This window comes from Brassica napus, chromosome A5, assembly GCF_020379485.1.
Source record: "Brassica napus cultivar Da-Ae chromosome A5, Da-Ae, whole genome shotgun sequence".
Taxonomy (NCBI): Eukaryota; Viridiplantae; Streptophyta; class Magnoliopsida; order Brassicales; family Brassicaceae; genus Brassica; species Brassica napus.
The window spans coordinates 19,988,305-20,005,427 of NC_063438.1; the positions used below are offsets into that span (position 1 = coordinate 19,988,305).

At 34.7% G+C, this 17,123-nt stretch overlaps 1 protein-coding gene and 1 long non-coding RNA gene across 2 annotated transcripts; both read left to right on the forward strand.

Moving 5' to 3' along the window:
- Positions 1-320: 320 nt before the first annotated feature.
- On the forward strand, positions 321-1,144 carry LOC106449544. Its single transcript, XR_001289196.3, has 3 exons — positions 321-652; positions 727-766; positions 876-1,144. It is a non-coding gene; the product is annotated as an uncharacterized LOC106449544 (long non-coding RNA).
- An 11,654-nt stretch (positions 1,145-12,798) lies between these two features.
- LOC106369914 (protein NRT1/ PTR FAMILY 6.4-like) lies at positions 12,799-15,428 on the forward strand. The gene is made up of 4 exons (XM_048779285.1): positions 12,799-13,184; positions 13,260-13,374; positions 13,512-13,729; positions 13,812-15,428. Exons 1-4 carry the CDS (start codon positions 13,182-13,184, stop codon positions 15,228-15,230), a joined length of 1,755 nt encoding a protein of 584 aa, XP_048635242.1. The 5' UTR covers positions 12,799-13,181; the 3' UTR covers positions 15,231-15,428.
- The last annotated feature ends 1,695 nt before the right edge of the window (positions 15,429-17,123 follow it).

Sequence of the window (17,123 nt, forward strand, 5' to 3'; positions counted from 1 at the left end):
GTTGCAATGGAGCGGCCTTTATTGCCGTATCGTAACCCATAACTTTCCAAAATTTTGAAAGTTCAAAAACTTTGGCTTCTTCACGAGGAATACGTGAAACATGAAAGACTGTATCCACGATGTAAAATGTTTACGTATGTCGTTTGTTGTAGCTTTTAATCAAAAAAGGAAACAAAATTTTGAGGTGCTCTATTAAAGCGACACGTCAGCGTAAGTTTTTTAAATGAGTTTGAGAGCGACACGTGACGAAAGAAGTGTGAATGCATTAAAGTCAATGCATGTCTTTTAATATATAAGAGCAGGTCCATCGGGAAGTTCAAGACAAGGTTCTAAAGAAAAAAGAGAAAAAAATAAATGAAAAATGCAATAGATAGAACCGGTGTCTAATTAAGAGAATTTAGAGTTGGTAAAAACCCCATACGTGGCGGCTTGGTACTGGCTTGTACCTTTCACACACGAAGGGAAAAAAATTGTGCTTCTTTCGTCATTCTGTTCTTCAATATTGTCGAAGTTCTGTTGTTGATCGATTTTGTCTCTCTCTTTCTTCGATAAAGGATCTTCATGGGCTCAAACCTGATCCATTCGAAGGTTCTCAGTGGGATGGTTTAGGGTTCTTCGTTCAGTACTTGTGGGTTTTTGGAATCTTTTCGCGGTAAGTTTTAAATCGAATCCAAATCGAAATTTCGTTTAAAGCAAGCGGTTATAACGTTTTTAACTTTGTTACAGTTAATCTCCGGTGGAATTGCGGCGGGGACGTATAACGAAGGTGCGACGGATTTTAAGGAGACGCCTAGTTTGGAGTAGTTTCGGTTCAGTGTTATGTAAAAGCCATATTTTAAGTTGTTCATGAGCTTCTTGTGTTCATAATTTTACAGAATCAAAGCGAAAGGTGCAACTTGAGCCTATGGAGTCATAGTGACTACCATTGGAAAGTCAATGGTGTTTTGCAACAGTTGAGAAAGTTAGGATCTTGTTTAGAGTCAATGTTGTTAACTTTCGTGGTGTTGGTATGGAGGAAAATGACGTTGGATCAGAGCCTGGAGCTGAAGCCTTTGGTGATCACCAAGTCGCTTGTGGCTAAGGACGAGGATGTGGATTTGGGGTCTGGGATGGGTAGAGTCTCTATCTTCTTTGGTACTCAGACTGGAACTATAAGCTTAAGGGTTGTATAAGAACACACAATAAAGAAACTCTTCTTTATTAATCTCTCTTAAGGAAACTATCTCAAAACCTTAAGCTCTCAATCACAAACTCTTAAACTCACAAAGGTATGCAACACTCTTGCAACTCTTTATATAGATCTCTAAGTTTCCTAAACTCATTAGGAAACACACTTTATCTATAACACAATAAGAGTAGGATTAGGATAACTTAGCCTTTAAGTTATCTTCATGTTTATCTCTAACATTCTCCCCTTTAAACTTGAAGTTAACTTCCTTCACATCTTGAATTCCCACAAGATCTCTCATTTCTTTGAATTTGATTCTTCCTAGTGCTTTGGTTAGAACATCAGCCTTTTGCTCAGCTCCCGGGACGTGTTGGACATCGACTTGGTTATTCTCTACGCATTCACGGATGAAGTGATAACGCTTGTGGATGTGTTTGCTTCTTCCATGAAAAACAGGATTCTTTGTAAGTGCAATAGCTGACTTGTTGTCAAGCCTTAACTCTACTGGTTTGCTTCCGATCTCAGTGACTTCTTCAAGTAACTCCTGCAACCATATGGCTTGCTTCGCACCTTCCGTAGCAGCCATAAACTCAGCCTCACAACTTGACAGCGCAACAGTTTCTTGCTTTTGCGAGCACCAAGTGATTGGACACTCATTCAAATAGAACATATGTCCCGTAGTACTACGTCCATCATCCTCATCAATATTGTGACTAGAGTCACTATAACCAATCAACTCTGTTTTCTCCTTTCGACGATAAACAAGGCCAAGTGAAAGTGTACCTCTCAAGTAACGCAGAACTTGTTTAAGTGCAGCTCCATGGGAAGTCTTAGGTTGGTGCATATACCGGCTCAACATGCCAACACTAAACGCTAGGTCGGGTCTCGTGTGCAGCAAGTATCTCAAACACCCGATGGCTCTTCTAAACTCTCTCTCGTCTATGTCTGGTTCCTCTTGTCCTTTTGTCATCTTAAGTCCAAACTCCATTGGAGTCTGCGTAGCATTACACTCACTCATGCCTGTTTCACACAAGATCTTTGTTGCATATCTCTCTTGAGACAGAGTGATTCCCTCGTTGTGTTGATAGACTTCAATACCAAGGTAATAAGTCAGTAAGCCAAGGTCACTCATCTCGAAATTCTCTGACATCTCCTTCTTGAATTCTCGAATCATCTCAAATTCTGAACCAGTCACAAGTAAATCATCGACATAAACGGCCACGAGAAGGTGTTGATTCTGCGCCTTCTTTCGATATAGAGATGGTTCTTTCGAACATCTCACGAACTTGAGCTTCTCTAATACCTAGTTGAGCTTCTCGTTCCACGCTCTCGGTGCCTGCCTTAACCCATACAAGGCTTTGTTTAGTTTATACACCTTCTCTTCACTGCCTTTGACCTCAAAACCCTCGGGCTGCTTGACATAAACATCTTCCTTCAAGTCGCCATGCAGAAAGGCTGTCTTGACGACAAGATGGTGGATTTGCCATCCTCGTGATGCAGCTAAGGCAATAATGAACCGTATGGTCTCAATGCGTGCTACCGGTGCAAACACTTCCTCGAAGTCAATTCCATGTCTTTGTATATAACCTTTCGCCACCAGTCTTGATTTGTGTTTGTTAATGCTCCCGTCAGCGTTGCGTTTGATCTTGAAGATCCACTTTAAACCAATTGCTTTGGCTCCCTCGGGTAACTCAACCAAGTTCCAGGTTTTATTCTTAACAATGGACTCGATCTCGTTTGCACAAGCGTCGCGCCACACCTTCTCTTCCATGGCTTCCTTGAAGTCCCATGGCTCCTCATCCAACAACAGAAGGAGACGCTCACCTTCTGCCTCCGCCATACATATGTAATCGTCTAGATAGCTAGGTCTTTTACTTTCTCTCGTTGATCTTCTTAGTTGTACCTCCTCTGTTTCGTTGTCGTCACCGAGATATGGTGCTGCAGGGTCTTCATTATCATCTGCTATCTCCTGTTCATCATTATTCACTTCATCAACTTCCTCCTCTTGCGTTTCTACTCCTTGGTTTCCAAATTCTCCCATCAAGTCAATTGTGAACGCTCCTGGTTTCCTCACTTCATCATTCTCAGGGTTGTACCACTTCCATCTCTTATACTCATCAAACACTACATCTCTACTCACTATTATTCTTTTTGTCACTGGATCGAGCATTCGATATGCTTTGGAACCGGGTTCGGTTCCTAGATGCACAAGGGTACGAGACCTATCATCGAGCTTTCTTATGTTTGGTGCTTCTACTTTGGTATAGCCAATGCAGCCAAATACTCTCAAGTGTTTGATGTTAGGTTTTCTTCCCCTGAGTGCTTCGTATGGAGTTTGAGCAGCTAGTGTCTTTGTGGCCACACGATTTATGAGATAAGTTGAGTGTCTCACGGCTTCTCCCCACAGATAATTTGGTACCCCCATGTGTTTGAGAATGCTTCTCGTCATCCCTAGCAGAGTTCTATTTCTTCTTTCAACAACTCCGTTTTGCTGTGGTGTGTAAGGAGCCGTTAGATGCCGTTGTACTCCAGTTTCTTCGCAGAACTTATGAAACTCTGTTGAAGTAAACTCACCCCCCCTGTCTGTCCTGAGTGTTTTGATCTTCTCTCTTGTTTCTTGTTCGACTGTAGCTTTGAAACGTTTAAATTTTTTAAAAGCTTCGCTCTTCTCTTTTAAGAGAATAGACCACATATACCGAGAACAATCGTCTATTAGAACAAATATGTATCTGTTCTTTCCTGCAGTGGGTGGGGTAATGGGGCCGCAGAGATCACCATGTACTAGCTCTAGTACTTTAGTTGCTCGGTATGATGTTGACTTTGGAAACGGTTGGCGTGTTTGCTTTCCAACCAGGCAAGACGCGCATGTTTGATCTTCGATCTTTATCTTAGGGATGCCGTCGACCAAGTCTCTTCCTATCGTTGATCTCATAGCTTCTGTCCCTATGTGTCCTAGCCTATCGTTGATCTCATAGCCCGCATGGATTTATTTTTGGTTTCCATCCCAAAAGGCCTCGTACTATTAGAGTTGGACATCTCTTTATATATTAGACACTCCTTGTCTAATTCTCCAATGTGGGACTTAGTTTGTTATATCACAGGAACCGCTGAAGGGTTTGCTAAGGTACTCATTATGGGTAAAAGACTAGCTAGTTGTTATGATTTTGTTGTTGTTGACTTGGATGTGGCTTCTGTTTTATCAAAACATTCTTAAAGTATCTTTACATTGTACGTTCTGAGTTACGTAGGTCTTAAAGAAATTCTTGTTTTCTTTTTTACATTGTATTAGCAATATGGTTTACAATTTAGTTTTTGGTGTCTCTCTCAGCTAGAAGCAAGCGAATCAAGATCATCGTTGCTAGCGGTATCAGCCTCTGTGTGTTTATAATCTTAGTGCTTGCAGCATTTGTGTGTTGGAGATACAGATTCAAACAAAATGGTGAGACTCTTTTGTCTCTCTTTTGTTGTCTATTCATACGTAGATGTATGGCCAATTCTTAGATGTGTTTCCATGTTTTTTTTATAAGTTAAAACTATGACTATAAGCTATGAACAACCACATTGTGCTTCTCTCTTATTTTTCTCTGCAGTTTAAAATTAAAAAGAAAAATTAATTTTTAAGAACCTCAAAAGGGTTCTGCCATTGGACCTTCACAAATTTAATTACCTTACAAGAAGTTCTAAACTTCATAAAGTACAAAAATTACAATTAAACTAATCATTAGAACCCATAATGGGTTCTAACCAATGGAGATGGTCTAAGGGATCTTTGTCTTCCTCTCTCTCTCAAAATCTAATTTTCTATTTTTTTTGTTATTCTACCAATAAGCCCTTTTTAAAAACTATGGACGACAGGCTAGGGGCGGAGCTAGTGCATGGACAATGGAGGCATGTGCACCCTTAATATTATGGATATTATGCATTTAGTAAGCAAAATTACAAAAAATTAGCTAGGAAAATGGTTAGACTGATGTTGTGCACCCACAGATGTCTCAAGTTCGTTATCCCTATTGGCATTTATTTTAATTTGTATCAGATGTGCACCCATAGGAACTTTGTTCTAGCTTCGCCCCTGCGACTGGCCGAGGTCCTAAATAATCTCCAAGAGTTTTCTGGATGGAGGTTAAACCATGGTACCATTTCACTTGGGCAAGCAATGGCCAATGGTAACTTCTAAAACTTGAATTGAACTGATCACTATCGACTTACGTATTGTTCCACAAATTTTTCTCTTACCACCAGGTACCACTGCTTGGTTAATACAACATCCATTTTCTTTTGCATTTACTTAGTTACCATTTTACATTCCCTTATACCGGTTTTGATTTATTGGTTTGCTATTTGTATTTTGATATAACAACATTTGAGCGAAGTTTCTGAAATTAGAGTTATTATTCCTAAATCTCATTGAGATTTTGATATAAGCAAGAAGCATATTAACTATTAAGTATTACGTAGCATCGATTGAGATTTTGATATAAGCAAGAAGCATATTAACTACTCCCTCTGTTCCTTAATATTACATATTCTATGAAAAATATTTGTTTTAAAAAGATCTATTTTTTACATTTCCAAGACATGTTTTATTAATTAATTGTAAATTTCAAATAACTTAATTGCACTTACTGAATTGTTATTGGTTTAAAATTATGAAACAAAGATAAACACAAAAAAATATTCAAATTTAATTTGTTTTATTAAAATGTGTGAAAAATTTAAAGACGGATAGTCTAGTACGCAATGCCAAAAAATAATTGTCTTATGTTGTTCACATGGATCCGGAACCGTCGATTTGGTTTAAAGAACCAGTATGAGTCTGTTTAAGTTGATGATAAAAAAAAATCTATACGTGTCAGTATCATATTGTAAATTTATCTCATTTCGAACACATCTATAGTATAGTACATGATTGGACCAGGAGTTTCACGTTGCCCACAAACACATGCTAAGATAAGCACAACAACACCGAGCTGTGGTCGGGAAACGCTTGGAGATTGCGTGAACAAATTGTTATCATGAAATAACCACGGAAACGGATTTTCATTTAAGTGGAAATAACAAGAAATTATGAAAACGATATATTAGGTGAGAATTAACTTGTAAATGCAAGGTACAATTTGCATTTGGTAATCGATGCAATGCATAAGTACGTTTATCCAAGATTTAGACAAAACTTTAGACGGTCAAAATTGTAGCTAGGAACTTAAAAGAATTAAAATATGTCATTTTTTCAAGATTGAAAAGATATGAATACGTCAGAGAGAATATGTATCTTACTTGTATTAAATACTCAATAGAGAATGAACCTAATTTACTTGTTCACTAGATCTTGATACGCGCTTTACAAACCGGAAATATTTTATGATGAAAAATTCTACTAATAACTAAACAAATATTTTTTTTAATTGTATAAAATATTTTTGAATTTAAATCAGTGCTTTTAAATTCGACTCCAATTCGTGGTCAAACCGGTTAATGCAGTGATCTAATAATTCGATTTAGGTTTTCTAAAAATATCCATATTTAAAAAAACTACTAAAACCCGAGACTAACCGATTGAACCAATGGATGACCGTATATGTAATATAATTTGATTTAAATTGTTAGATTTTCATAATATGTCACGTTTTAATCCAAATTTCAAAGGTCATTGTTATGCAATTTTATAAAGTTACGACGTTACTACAAAATTTTGACAGAAAAAATGATAGATATAAAATAATTAAGAACTATAAATATGTCTTGATCATATTACTCCTTTTTATATAGTTTAATTTATTTATTTTATTTATTGTACAATGTATAACGTATATATTATGTAATGGCTATTATTAAATTATTATGTTACTTAAATAAATGATATAACCATTACTTAGGAAATATAAATAAATAATCCGTTTATTAAATTGATTTATTATTGAATAAAAAAATTTGTAGTATATAAACCAGTAAAAATAAGTTCTATTTATTTTGTTTTTTATAAATTATTTGAATTTTTTCAATCATCTAATTTATCTAAATAGTTGTAAAGAAAATTGTTAGAAATCATTAAAAAGATGAGATCTAATATTTTATATTGTTTGGACACAAGATTAATTATATTTTTGTTTGGAAACATGGATAGTAGTATAAAAAATGAGTATATTGTTTGGAAACATGAATAATAGTATAAAGAAGTAAATATCTATCTTATTAAAACTCAAGTCCAAATTAAGTTTATTTGGAAACATAAATATCAATTTTTTAAAAAGTTTGTTTGAAAACATGGATTGTAGTTTTAAAAGAAACGTTTGTTTGGAAATATGGATTGTAGTTTTAAAAGAAAAGTTTGTTTGGAAACATGGATTGAAATTTTTTTTTTTTAATGTTTGTTTGGAAACATAGATTGCAGTTTTAAAAAAGAGGTTTGTTTGGCAACATAGATAACAATATATTAAGAAAAAATGAGTAATGACTTATATTTTTAAGAAAAATTAGAAGTCCATAATATTATGAGAAACTATCTATCTTTTACCTAATCGGGTTCGGTTCAGGTCTGTTTGGGTTTCAGGTTTTTGGAGTCAAAGATTTCAGCTCCATTCGAATACTTCTAAATTTCAGTTCGGGTTTGCTTTGGATTTTTGCGGGTTCGGTTCGAGTTCTGATTTCGGATAACCCATTTAAACCACTTTTAAAATTTCAAAATTTATTATATACTTTAAATTTTTCAAAAACTATAAACAAAATAATATATTAGATATAAATTTGAATAACATATGCCAGAATACCTAAACTTAACATATAAATTAGTTTAGTTCAACTATTTGGATAGAGAATCAATAAGTATTTTTGGTGTTTTAATTATACTTTTACAGTTTTAGATATTTACTACTGATTCTTTGTATATATTTTCAAGTATTTAAACCAGCTTAAAAATATCATATATATTCTAGATGTTTTTATATACATTAAATTTAAAAATAATTAATATATATATAAGTATATAAATCTATTTCAGATACATTCAGATACCCGAAATACTTCGGTTCGGATCGGATTTGGTTCTCCAAAAACCAAAATTTTGAATCATTCGGATATTTAATCAATTTTGGTTCGGGTTTGGTGCTACTTGTTTTGGATCGGGATCGTTTCGGTTCTTCAGATTCAAGTATGTTGCCCATCCCTTATATTATTAACATGAAAAACAAATAGAAACATATTTTTGAAAAAATACACTCGCGCGGACGCGCGGATTAAAGTTTAGTTAGTGATTATATTTTGGTTTAACTATAAAATAGAAAGGCGTATTTAATTTAAAAACTTACAGAATAAATGTTAGGTCCAATCCAATGTAGAATAAATGTTAGGTCCAATCCAATGTTTCTGTTTTAATAAGATAGATTTACATAAATTAAATAAGTAAAATCGAATACCTCTGGGGAATTAACATTTCGGCATCGCCAGGGACAGAGGACCGACACGTGGCAACACGTGACTAGTCTGGATCACTTATGTGAGGCCAGGATACCTCTGTATAATTCAAAAAAAAAAGTTAAATAAGTAAAATCTAGTAAATCTAGTCACTAAGTGAAGTGTCAATTATCTTGAGTAGTTCTCTCAAGAATTAGATTCCTTTCAATCGAAAGTATCTTAATGATTCTTCTGTGACTGGAAATATTTATGTGTTACCATTATTTAAAAACGATGATTTTTTTTATATTTAGAACCATATATATTCTTACGTTTAGATGATGGATCTTATAAGTGGTTTGAACTACATCTATTTTATTAAAACTGAAGTACAAAAAATTACTTTCCTAATTTTAAGTGATTTCTTACATCATCTTCATTTATTTTTAAACTAATTTTAACCATTTGATTTATTATCTTTTCCAAATAATTTGACAACATTTATTACATAAATGTAAAATAGAAGTTGTCTATTTTCAGTTTTTATTACATCTTTTACATTCTATTTTTAACTCTTCATAACTACTTCATTAATTATCTTTATTATCATAATAATTCGAGATTATTTATTTTACGTGTCAACCATAATAATTTTATAGGTTTGAATGAAATTGTTCCATTCCTGATAAAAATTCAAATTGGTTAACTAATAATTTTTTTTTGTTGCTTACATAGTCAGTTAGGCATGAGTATTTATTACTATTTATGTATCTGTTTGGGTATGAATCAGTTCTTTCATGTATCGGGATTTTTTTGAGTTTTAAAATTAGGTTCAGCTTGAATATTATAAATTTATGGGCGGATTTTAAACTGGATCTTTCGGGATTCGAGTGCGTACGGTTATAATGTGTAAAAACCTACTAAATATCCAAATAGCATATATATTTAAAAATACTATTAAACAATTTTATAAAACGGTAAAAGTCAATCTCTAGTACAGTTTAAAAGAAACTACATAATCACGTTGATAGTTAGATAAAGCAAAGTCAAAATATTTTGGAGTAATTTTTTTAGAGTACAGCTATTTTACTCTGAGGGTAGCTGAATATTTACAAATCAGGAAAACTCAGGGTAAAAAACATTTCAGCTGAATATAGCTTAAAATAGCACAAATTATCTCTCCACTTTTGAGGAGAGTAAACATTTATAGTTCAAAAAACAACATAATCCCGTTTTGGTTATTCAAATTCAAGTCTTGGAGAATACGTGTGTGAATTGTTAATAGAATACTTTTAAAGAAATTTTTAACAGAATACAGTTTCAGATTACTTTTATTCATAAAATGGTTATTGTATTTTATGGTTTTTCACTGGTCTTTAGCTGAATTGTGTTTGTATTTTGAGCTTAATGTGATGACTCGTTACAATTAGGTAACGAAGCTTAATATTTTATCTTAAGGGACCGTGCATGAATATGGAGTCAAAAGTATTGTTTGTAAGAAACCAAGAAACTGATAAAGCACCATGCATAGAGATATAAGGGTGGGACAAATGTGGTATCAAAGTATCATAGATGGAAGATTTTCTTATCGTCGCATTATTGTGGCTTTATTCTTTTAATTTTGGAATGACATGTGAGTATGTGACACATCCAAAGTTGGCAATGGCATAGATTCCCAAAACAATCATCCTTTTGTTTTGTTTTTGTAACACTCATCCTTTTGGTTTATACCAAGTTGATGATGAATTGAAATCTCTCAGTTTCTATTTTCTACAGTAAAAACCCCACCTAACCTTTTCTAGAATTTCATATTACCGAATTTATGTGTCATATTACCTTTTTATAAATGACATTGCCGCATTGATACAGTAAAAACCAAGCATGTAAACTGTTTGTTGTGGACATGATCATCAACTGATCACAGCCTTTTTGATGCCATCTACTGATCTACATATTAATTATTTTCGAGTGCTAGTATTTACAGAGTAATTAGGTAAAATAACAAAATAGAGAAACTCATTCTAGATTAAGTAAATAACACAATTAACATTGAGAAAATAACCATATATGTTTTTGGATATAATATTGTGTGTGTATCTATCTTATTAACATTGAGAAAATAACCATATATATTATTACATTATATTAAAAGTAATGGGTTTATGTTACTTGATATACATATTCAAATCAAAATAATAATTTAAAATTAATTTATATCAAAAAGTCATTCAAAAATATTAATATATTCAAAATTTGATATTCCATTCTAGACCACTTGATAATGATTTGATTTACTCATATCCTTTACATATTGGATTATAATTTATCGTATAATTCAAATGAAATAGGATAATAAATATATAACAAACATATATTATAATATAACACGTTTTCGCAAAGAAAATATCAAGTCTTTAGGTTACCAAAAAAAAATATATATATATCAAGTCTTTAGAATATCCTACAGATCAGTTAGTATAACATATCTGATTCTATTATATAACTACGTACGTGTTGAACTGTCTATGGTTTGGCTATAGGTAGTGGGATTGACCCACATAACCTTAATAATTGCATGTTAAAAATATAAAATAATGAAATATCGATTAGAATCACTAACCCTTTTCCAAAAGGATGGAGAAAGTGTAGAAACGTTTGGAAAGATTAAACCCTAATCATCTCAACTCTCACGAACTTAACTAACCCAATAAACTAGAATCGAATACCAAATAACTACAGAAAAGTAAATTTTGTTTGAGTTCAGAATCTATTATACGAATATGGAAGTATCGAGTGTAAGTAACTAAGTATAGTTCCCTTATTAGTTTTGGAAATATCAAACTCTTGTTAACTGAACTCTGCGAGGAAAAAAGTTACTCAAAAATGTAGCTAAATGATTTGAATAGACAGCCCACATAATCAGCATCCTTTGGTTTCTAGAAGATAATTCATCTCGAAAATTATTTCGAGAGTTGTCCCATTTTGTTATATATCTTAACTTATATAATTGGTTAGTATTGATGTGGATACATTACTAATTTTGTAGGGCCAATACTAAAGTTTATGAAGAGAGATTCCTAATGTATGGTGAAAAATCATCATGACGTCCACAAAGAGAGAATGCAACTTGTAGTAATATTGTACATTAAATCTTTCCTTTACCTTAACCATTGGAGACGATTTATATTTAATTTTTACCTTTTAAATGTATTTCGAATAATGTTGCTAACATCATTCTAGGTTCGAGGGATCAACTCATCATCAACATGTACAGCTTTGTAATCATTGCTCTCTCCCTAAGTAAAATATCTTCCTTCATCTCGGTGACTATTTAACCTATCAATTCACCTTTATTTAGTCACTTTCGAATATACTAATATTTTTGTTACTTGACAGGGTTCAAATGTTTTTACTTTACAGTTTACACCTCTCGCTTTGCTTGTAGATGCGACCTGAAACATTGTGTATGTTTCTCATTGCAGATCTTACTCTTACAAACATGAGAAACTGAAAATCAAGTCCATCCGGTGCCAAGTACCAAATCATTCAACATGTTATATAAAACATAAGAATGCTGGTTAAGGATAATTGTGATCAGTTGATCATAAAGCCCTAGCTCGACACAAATTACTAAGTCCGAACATGATTTAACAATGTTTTGACAAAGGATTATCGATTATCATTTGTTGCGCAGATCGAGCTGCCATACATAGAATAACATTGGCTTTTTGGGTTACGATTGGTCGTTTGGTTCTAGCCGATTAAACTTATATTAATGTCGTAGTTTATTTTTATTTTTTAGTCAAGTACACAGTGATTCATGAGATTTTTGTCCCCCCCACAACATCTGCAGTCAAATACCCACTAAATCATTGAACATGTGCAAGTTTTCGAACCATGTGATATTGAAATGAGAGTACTAACTAAGATGCTTAACAAGCCACAATGGTCCAAATACTAGAGAACAACATACCATATTAGCCTTGACACCTTGTGTGCAAAAAAGAAAAGAAGAAGATCAGGTTGAGCAATGGATCACAACCATTTCGTACACATAAAAACAACAGATTGATATGTTACCAAGTGTAAAATCTTAAAAACGAAAAGCAATGTGAATGGTAGGTATTTGTATGAATGTTAGGTTTAATGATTAAGAGATTTGTTCAAGGAGAAGAAGGACATGGGCAACCACAAGAAAAGGGTATAAAAGGACAAAACATAGTAATTGAAAGGGTCGACATGGGGAATTACAAAGAAGCTGAAAACCTTGGAACCACATGAAATAAAAAAATGTCATTGTCACAAGATAGTGAAATCACACTGTTGTCTCTTGCGTATGTGTTTGTTTAGATCTGATCATCCACGAAGAACCACACATTAAAGCAAAGCCACAATTTGAAAAAGACCCAATCAACCCCATCACTCTTCACATGTCCATTGAATCGAATCTCCTCTCCTCTCCTTTCTTCTTTTGTTTTGTTGGACTTAGATAGAATCAAAGGACACACAAAAGTGTCAAAACCCTTATCACTATAACCTCCACCATCTTCAACATCTCTCCTTATAAACAACTCTACTACTACTCTTCTTTCTCGCTCACATTCTCTTAAGTACTCAATAAGCAATGGTGAGTTTTAGTTCCTTTTCTCTGTTTTTCTTGGCTCTACTTTTTCTGTCTTAATGGTTTTGCTTGTCTCTAAAGGTTCATGTGTCGTCGCATGGAGCAAAAGATGGCTCGGAAGAAGCCTTTGACTATAGAGGAAATCCACCTGATAAGTCCAAAACCGGTGGATGGTTAGGCGCCGGTTTAATCTTAGGTACACAATCTCAAGTCTCCATATCACAAACCGACTAAAAATACTCTGTTTCTATACTCTGTTTTGTTCTTGTAACTAAAACATATTCCTCTGTTTCTAACCTTCTCGGTTTTTGTTTCTTTAAACTAAATGTGAAGGGAGTGAACTTTCGGAGAGAATATGCGTGATGGGCATATCAATGAACCTAGTGACGTACCTTGTCGGAGATTTACACATCTCATCAGCAAAATCTGCAACCATAGTGACAAACTTCATGGGAACTCTCAACCTCTTAGGACTTCTTGGTGGTTTCTTGGCTGATGCTAAACTCGGTCGGTACAAGATGGTCGCAATCTCAGCCTCTGTCACAGCTCTGGTAAAACCCTAAACCACGTCGTTGTAGCTAGAGCGTATCAAGAAACTTCTTCCTCTGATTCTTTACTTATGTGAAATCACAGGGAGTGTTGCTGTTGACAGTGGCAACAACCATCCCAAGCATGAGACCACCACTCTGTGATGACTTCAGGAGACTTCACCATCAGTGCGTAGAAGCAAACGGTCACCAGCTAGCTCTTCTCTACGTCGCTCTCTACACCATAGCTCTAGGCGGAGGAGGGATCAAGTCCAACGTGTCCGGTTTCGGATCTGACCAGTTCGACACGAGTGATCCCAAAGAAGAGAAGCAGATGATTTTCTTCTTCAACAGATTCTACTTCTCCATCAGCCTCGGGTCTCTCTTCGCCGTGATTGTCCTGGTTTACGTCCAGGACAACGTCGGGAGAGGCTGGGGCTACGGAATCTCGGCCGCGACCATGGTTGTCGCGGCCGTGGTTCTGCTCTGCGGGACGAAGCTGTACCGTTTCAAGAAACCTAAGGGAAGTCCTTTTACTGTTATATGGAGGGTTTGTTTCTTGGCGTGGAAGAAAAGAAACGAAAGCTACCCTTCGCATCAGAGTCTTTTAAACGGTTATGAAACCACAACGGTTCCTCACACCGAGAGGCTAAAGTGTTTAGACAAAGCCGCGGTTGTCGTAGAAGAGAGCTCTCCTAGTACCAAGGAGTTCAAAGAGAAGGATCCGTGGATGGTTTCGACCGTTACGCAGGTCGAAGAAGTGAAGCTAGTTGTGAAACTGATTCCCATTTGGGCAACGAACATTCTCTTCTGGACGATTTACTCTCAAATGACGACTTTCACGGTGGAACAAGCCACGTTCATGGAGCGTAAACTCGGGTCTTTCACGGTTCCCGCAGGCTCCTACTCTGCGTTTCTCATCCTCACCATTCTCCTCTTCACTTCCCTTAACGAGAGAGTCTTTGTGCCTTTAGCAAGAATGGTCACAAAGAAGCCTCAAGGAATCACCAGCCTTCAGAGAATAGGAGTAGGGCTTGTGTTGTCAATGGCTGCAATGGCGGTAGCCGCGGTTATAGAGAACGCTAGACGCGAGGCAGAGGTTACCAGCGGTTATAAGATAAGCGCGTTCTGGTTGATTCCACAGTACTTCTTGGTTGGTGCGGGTGAAGCTTTTGCTTACGTTGGGCAGCTTGAGTTTTTTATAAGAGAAGCACCAGAGAGGATGAAGTCGATGAGCACCGGTTTGTTTTTGAGCACGATTTCGATGGGATTCTTTGTGAGCAGCTTGCTTGTTTCTCTTGTTGATAAGGTAACGCACAAGAGCTGGCTTAGAAGCAACCTTAACAAAGCGAGATTGAACTACTTCTACTGGTTGCTTGTTGTCTTGGGAGCTTTTAATTTCTTGGTTTTTATAGTGTTTGCGATGAAGCATCAGTATAAAGCTGATATGATTAGTGTTGGGGTTGATGATTCAGTGGAGAAGGAGAAAGAAAAATCTGAGTTGGAGCTTAAAGACATTCCATAAAACGAGAGATTTCTCTTTTTAAAAGCTTTCTTCCATTTCTTGAATGCTTGCTTTGTTGTTGCTTTGGATTTTTTTTTTTGTATTTTTTTAAATATAATGTGTGTATGAAATACAAGCATTTCTACATATAGTTTGGATTGTAATTTTGTTAAACTTGAAAACATTTGTTACTACTATATAATGTTAGCTTTTCTTTTACCTCTTCCAATTTTTTTATAAAATGACGCGATGGATAACTCGGAAGATGCTACTAGATATATACTGAACTTTGAGCATACTAGCACTCCAGTGGCCAACAATTTTTGTATACAGACTCTCCCAGAACCACTTGTTTGAATAGTTCATCCTTCCTTTTCATTGATGTAAGCAATGCTGCAAGTGTGTGGTCAATGAAGGAACTTGGATTTAAAGGAAAAAAATGGTTTCACTCCACAAGCAAAGAACTAGAAAATATAAATTATATAACATTTGAAAGTTGAAAAGATTATGTATTCTTATGTTGTAGTATATACAATTTTACTAATAATAACTTCTGAAATACATCTTTTCACAAACTTAGGTCTTAATTTTCCATTTTCTGTTTTTATTTTTACATCGTATTCATATATATATATATATATATATATTGTTCTCAAACCAGAATCTTGACAAATATATTTATTTTTATCAAGAAATCGGAGAAGGTAAACAAAGTTTTTCTCAAGCATGTTCATATGAGACCTAATTATATGGTATTTAGAGTCATATTGTGTAAACTACTTTAAAATTTATATAACTTTAAACAATTTAAACTTTGGGAGAATACAAATCTCACTTTCTAACAATTATCACAAATATGGAGATTTCTTGAAACAATATCTAGTGATGTTGAAGGAGAAGAAGACATTTAATCCATGTAAAGAGAAAGAAAGAAAAGTTAACAACAGTACTAGTTCAATTAGAAGTTGTTTCCTTATGAATGATATGCATCTTCTTACTATGTAGAAAACTTTATTGCTCAAGTGCTGGAGCTGAAAAAAATTGCTGAAGTTTTAGCTCTTGCATTTATTACAATACTTTTTACCTTATTTTCTTGCTTTGTTGTTCAAAACGAAAAAGTTGTGCACCAGCTAAGTTTGCAAATGCACCAACTACTAGTGTTCAAGGTACACTAACATAGAGTCTTGATGAAAAATCTTATAAAAAGAATAAGCAGCATACACCATTGTTTTTGACGGTGTTAATCCTGCTATTATTTTTGAGAACATCAAAGCAACTCTACAAAAGCATGAACTTTATGGTGAAGTTAGAGTCAGAGCTTACCGTGAGAAGTATAGTACTGAATTGTTTTATTACTATAACTATGCCAAAATTTTCTTACAAAAGAGAGTGTGCAAAGCTGAATTTACGGAAGTTGATAATATGTTGGTGGATATTCTTACATGGGGACTATACTATCTGTCTATCCAGCACCATCAAACTTGTTGGTAATCTCAAAAAAACATCTCACACGAAACAGAGCTATATGGCGTTCTCGAAGATTTGAAATCACAGAATTTAAATATTCTTGTTTCACTTCTTGGGGAAGAAGATCGCTCGGTATGTCTTCCTACAAGCATGTTTGCTGTCGACCAAAGCACGAGTGTCCCCAACAAACGGATGAAGTTGGCACATGGGTCTAACATAGGCGTCTTTTGGTATGATCTTGACATGATCTATCATAATGTTAGATCAGCTCTTGAAAATCAAGGTCACCGTGGTCAAGTGTCTATTTGGGCTTATTGTTAGAAGAACGACTTGTTACTCTTCATTTGTATCACTGATACCGACAAGGAATCGAACTGCGAGATTGATATGCAAAAAGTTACCAGTTGCAAGTTTCAACTGTCATTGAGTACTTAGGATGTCAATCCA

What these genes read in the sequence shown, in the direction of transcription:
- LOC106369914 (XM_048779285.1), top strand. An exon ending in AGGCGCCGGTTTAATCTTAG is followed by an intron (nt 13,375 to 13,511) that starts GTACACAATCTC and finishes CTAAATGTGAAG; the next exon opens with GGAGTGAACTTTCGGAGAGA. An exon ending in CAGCCTCTGTCACAGCTCTG is followed by an intron (nt 13,730 to 13,811) that starts GTAAAACCCTAA and finishes GTGAAATCACAG; the next exon opens with GGAGTGTTGCTGTTGACAGT.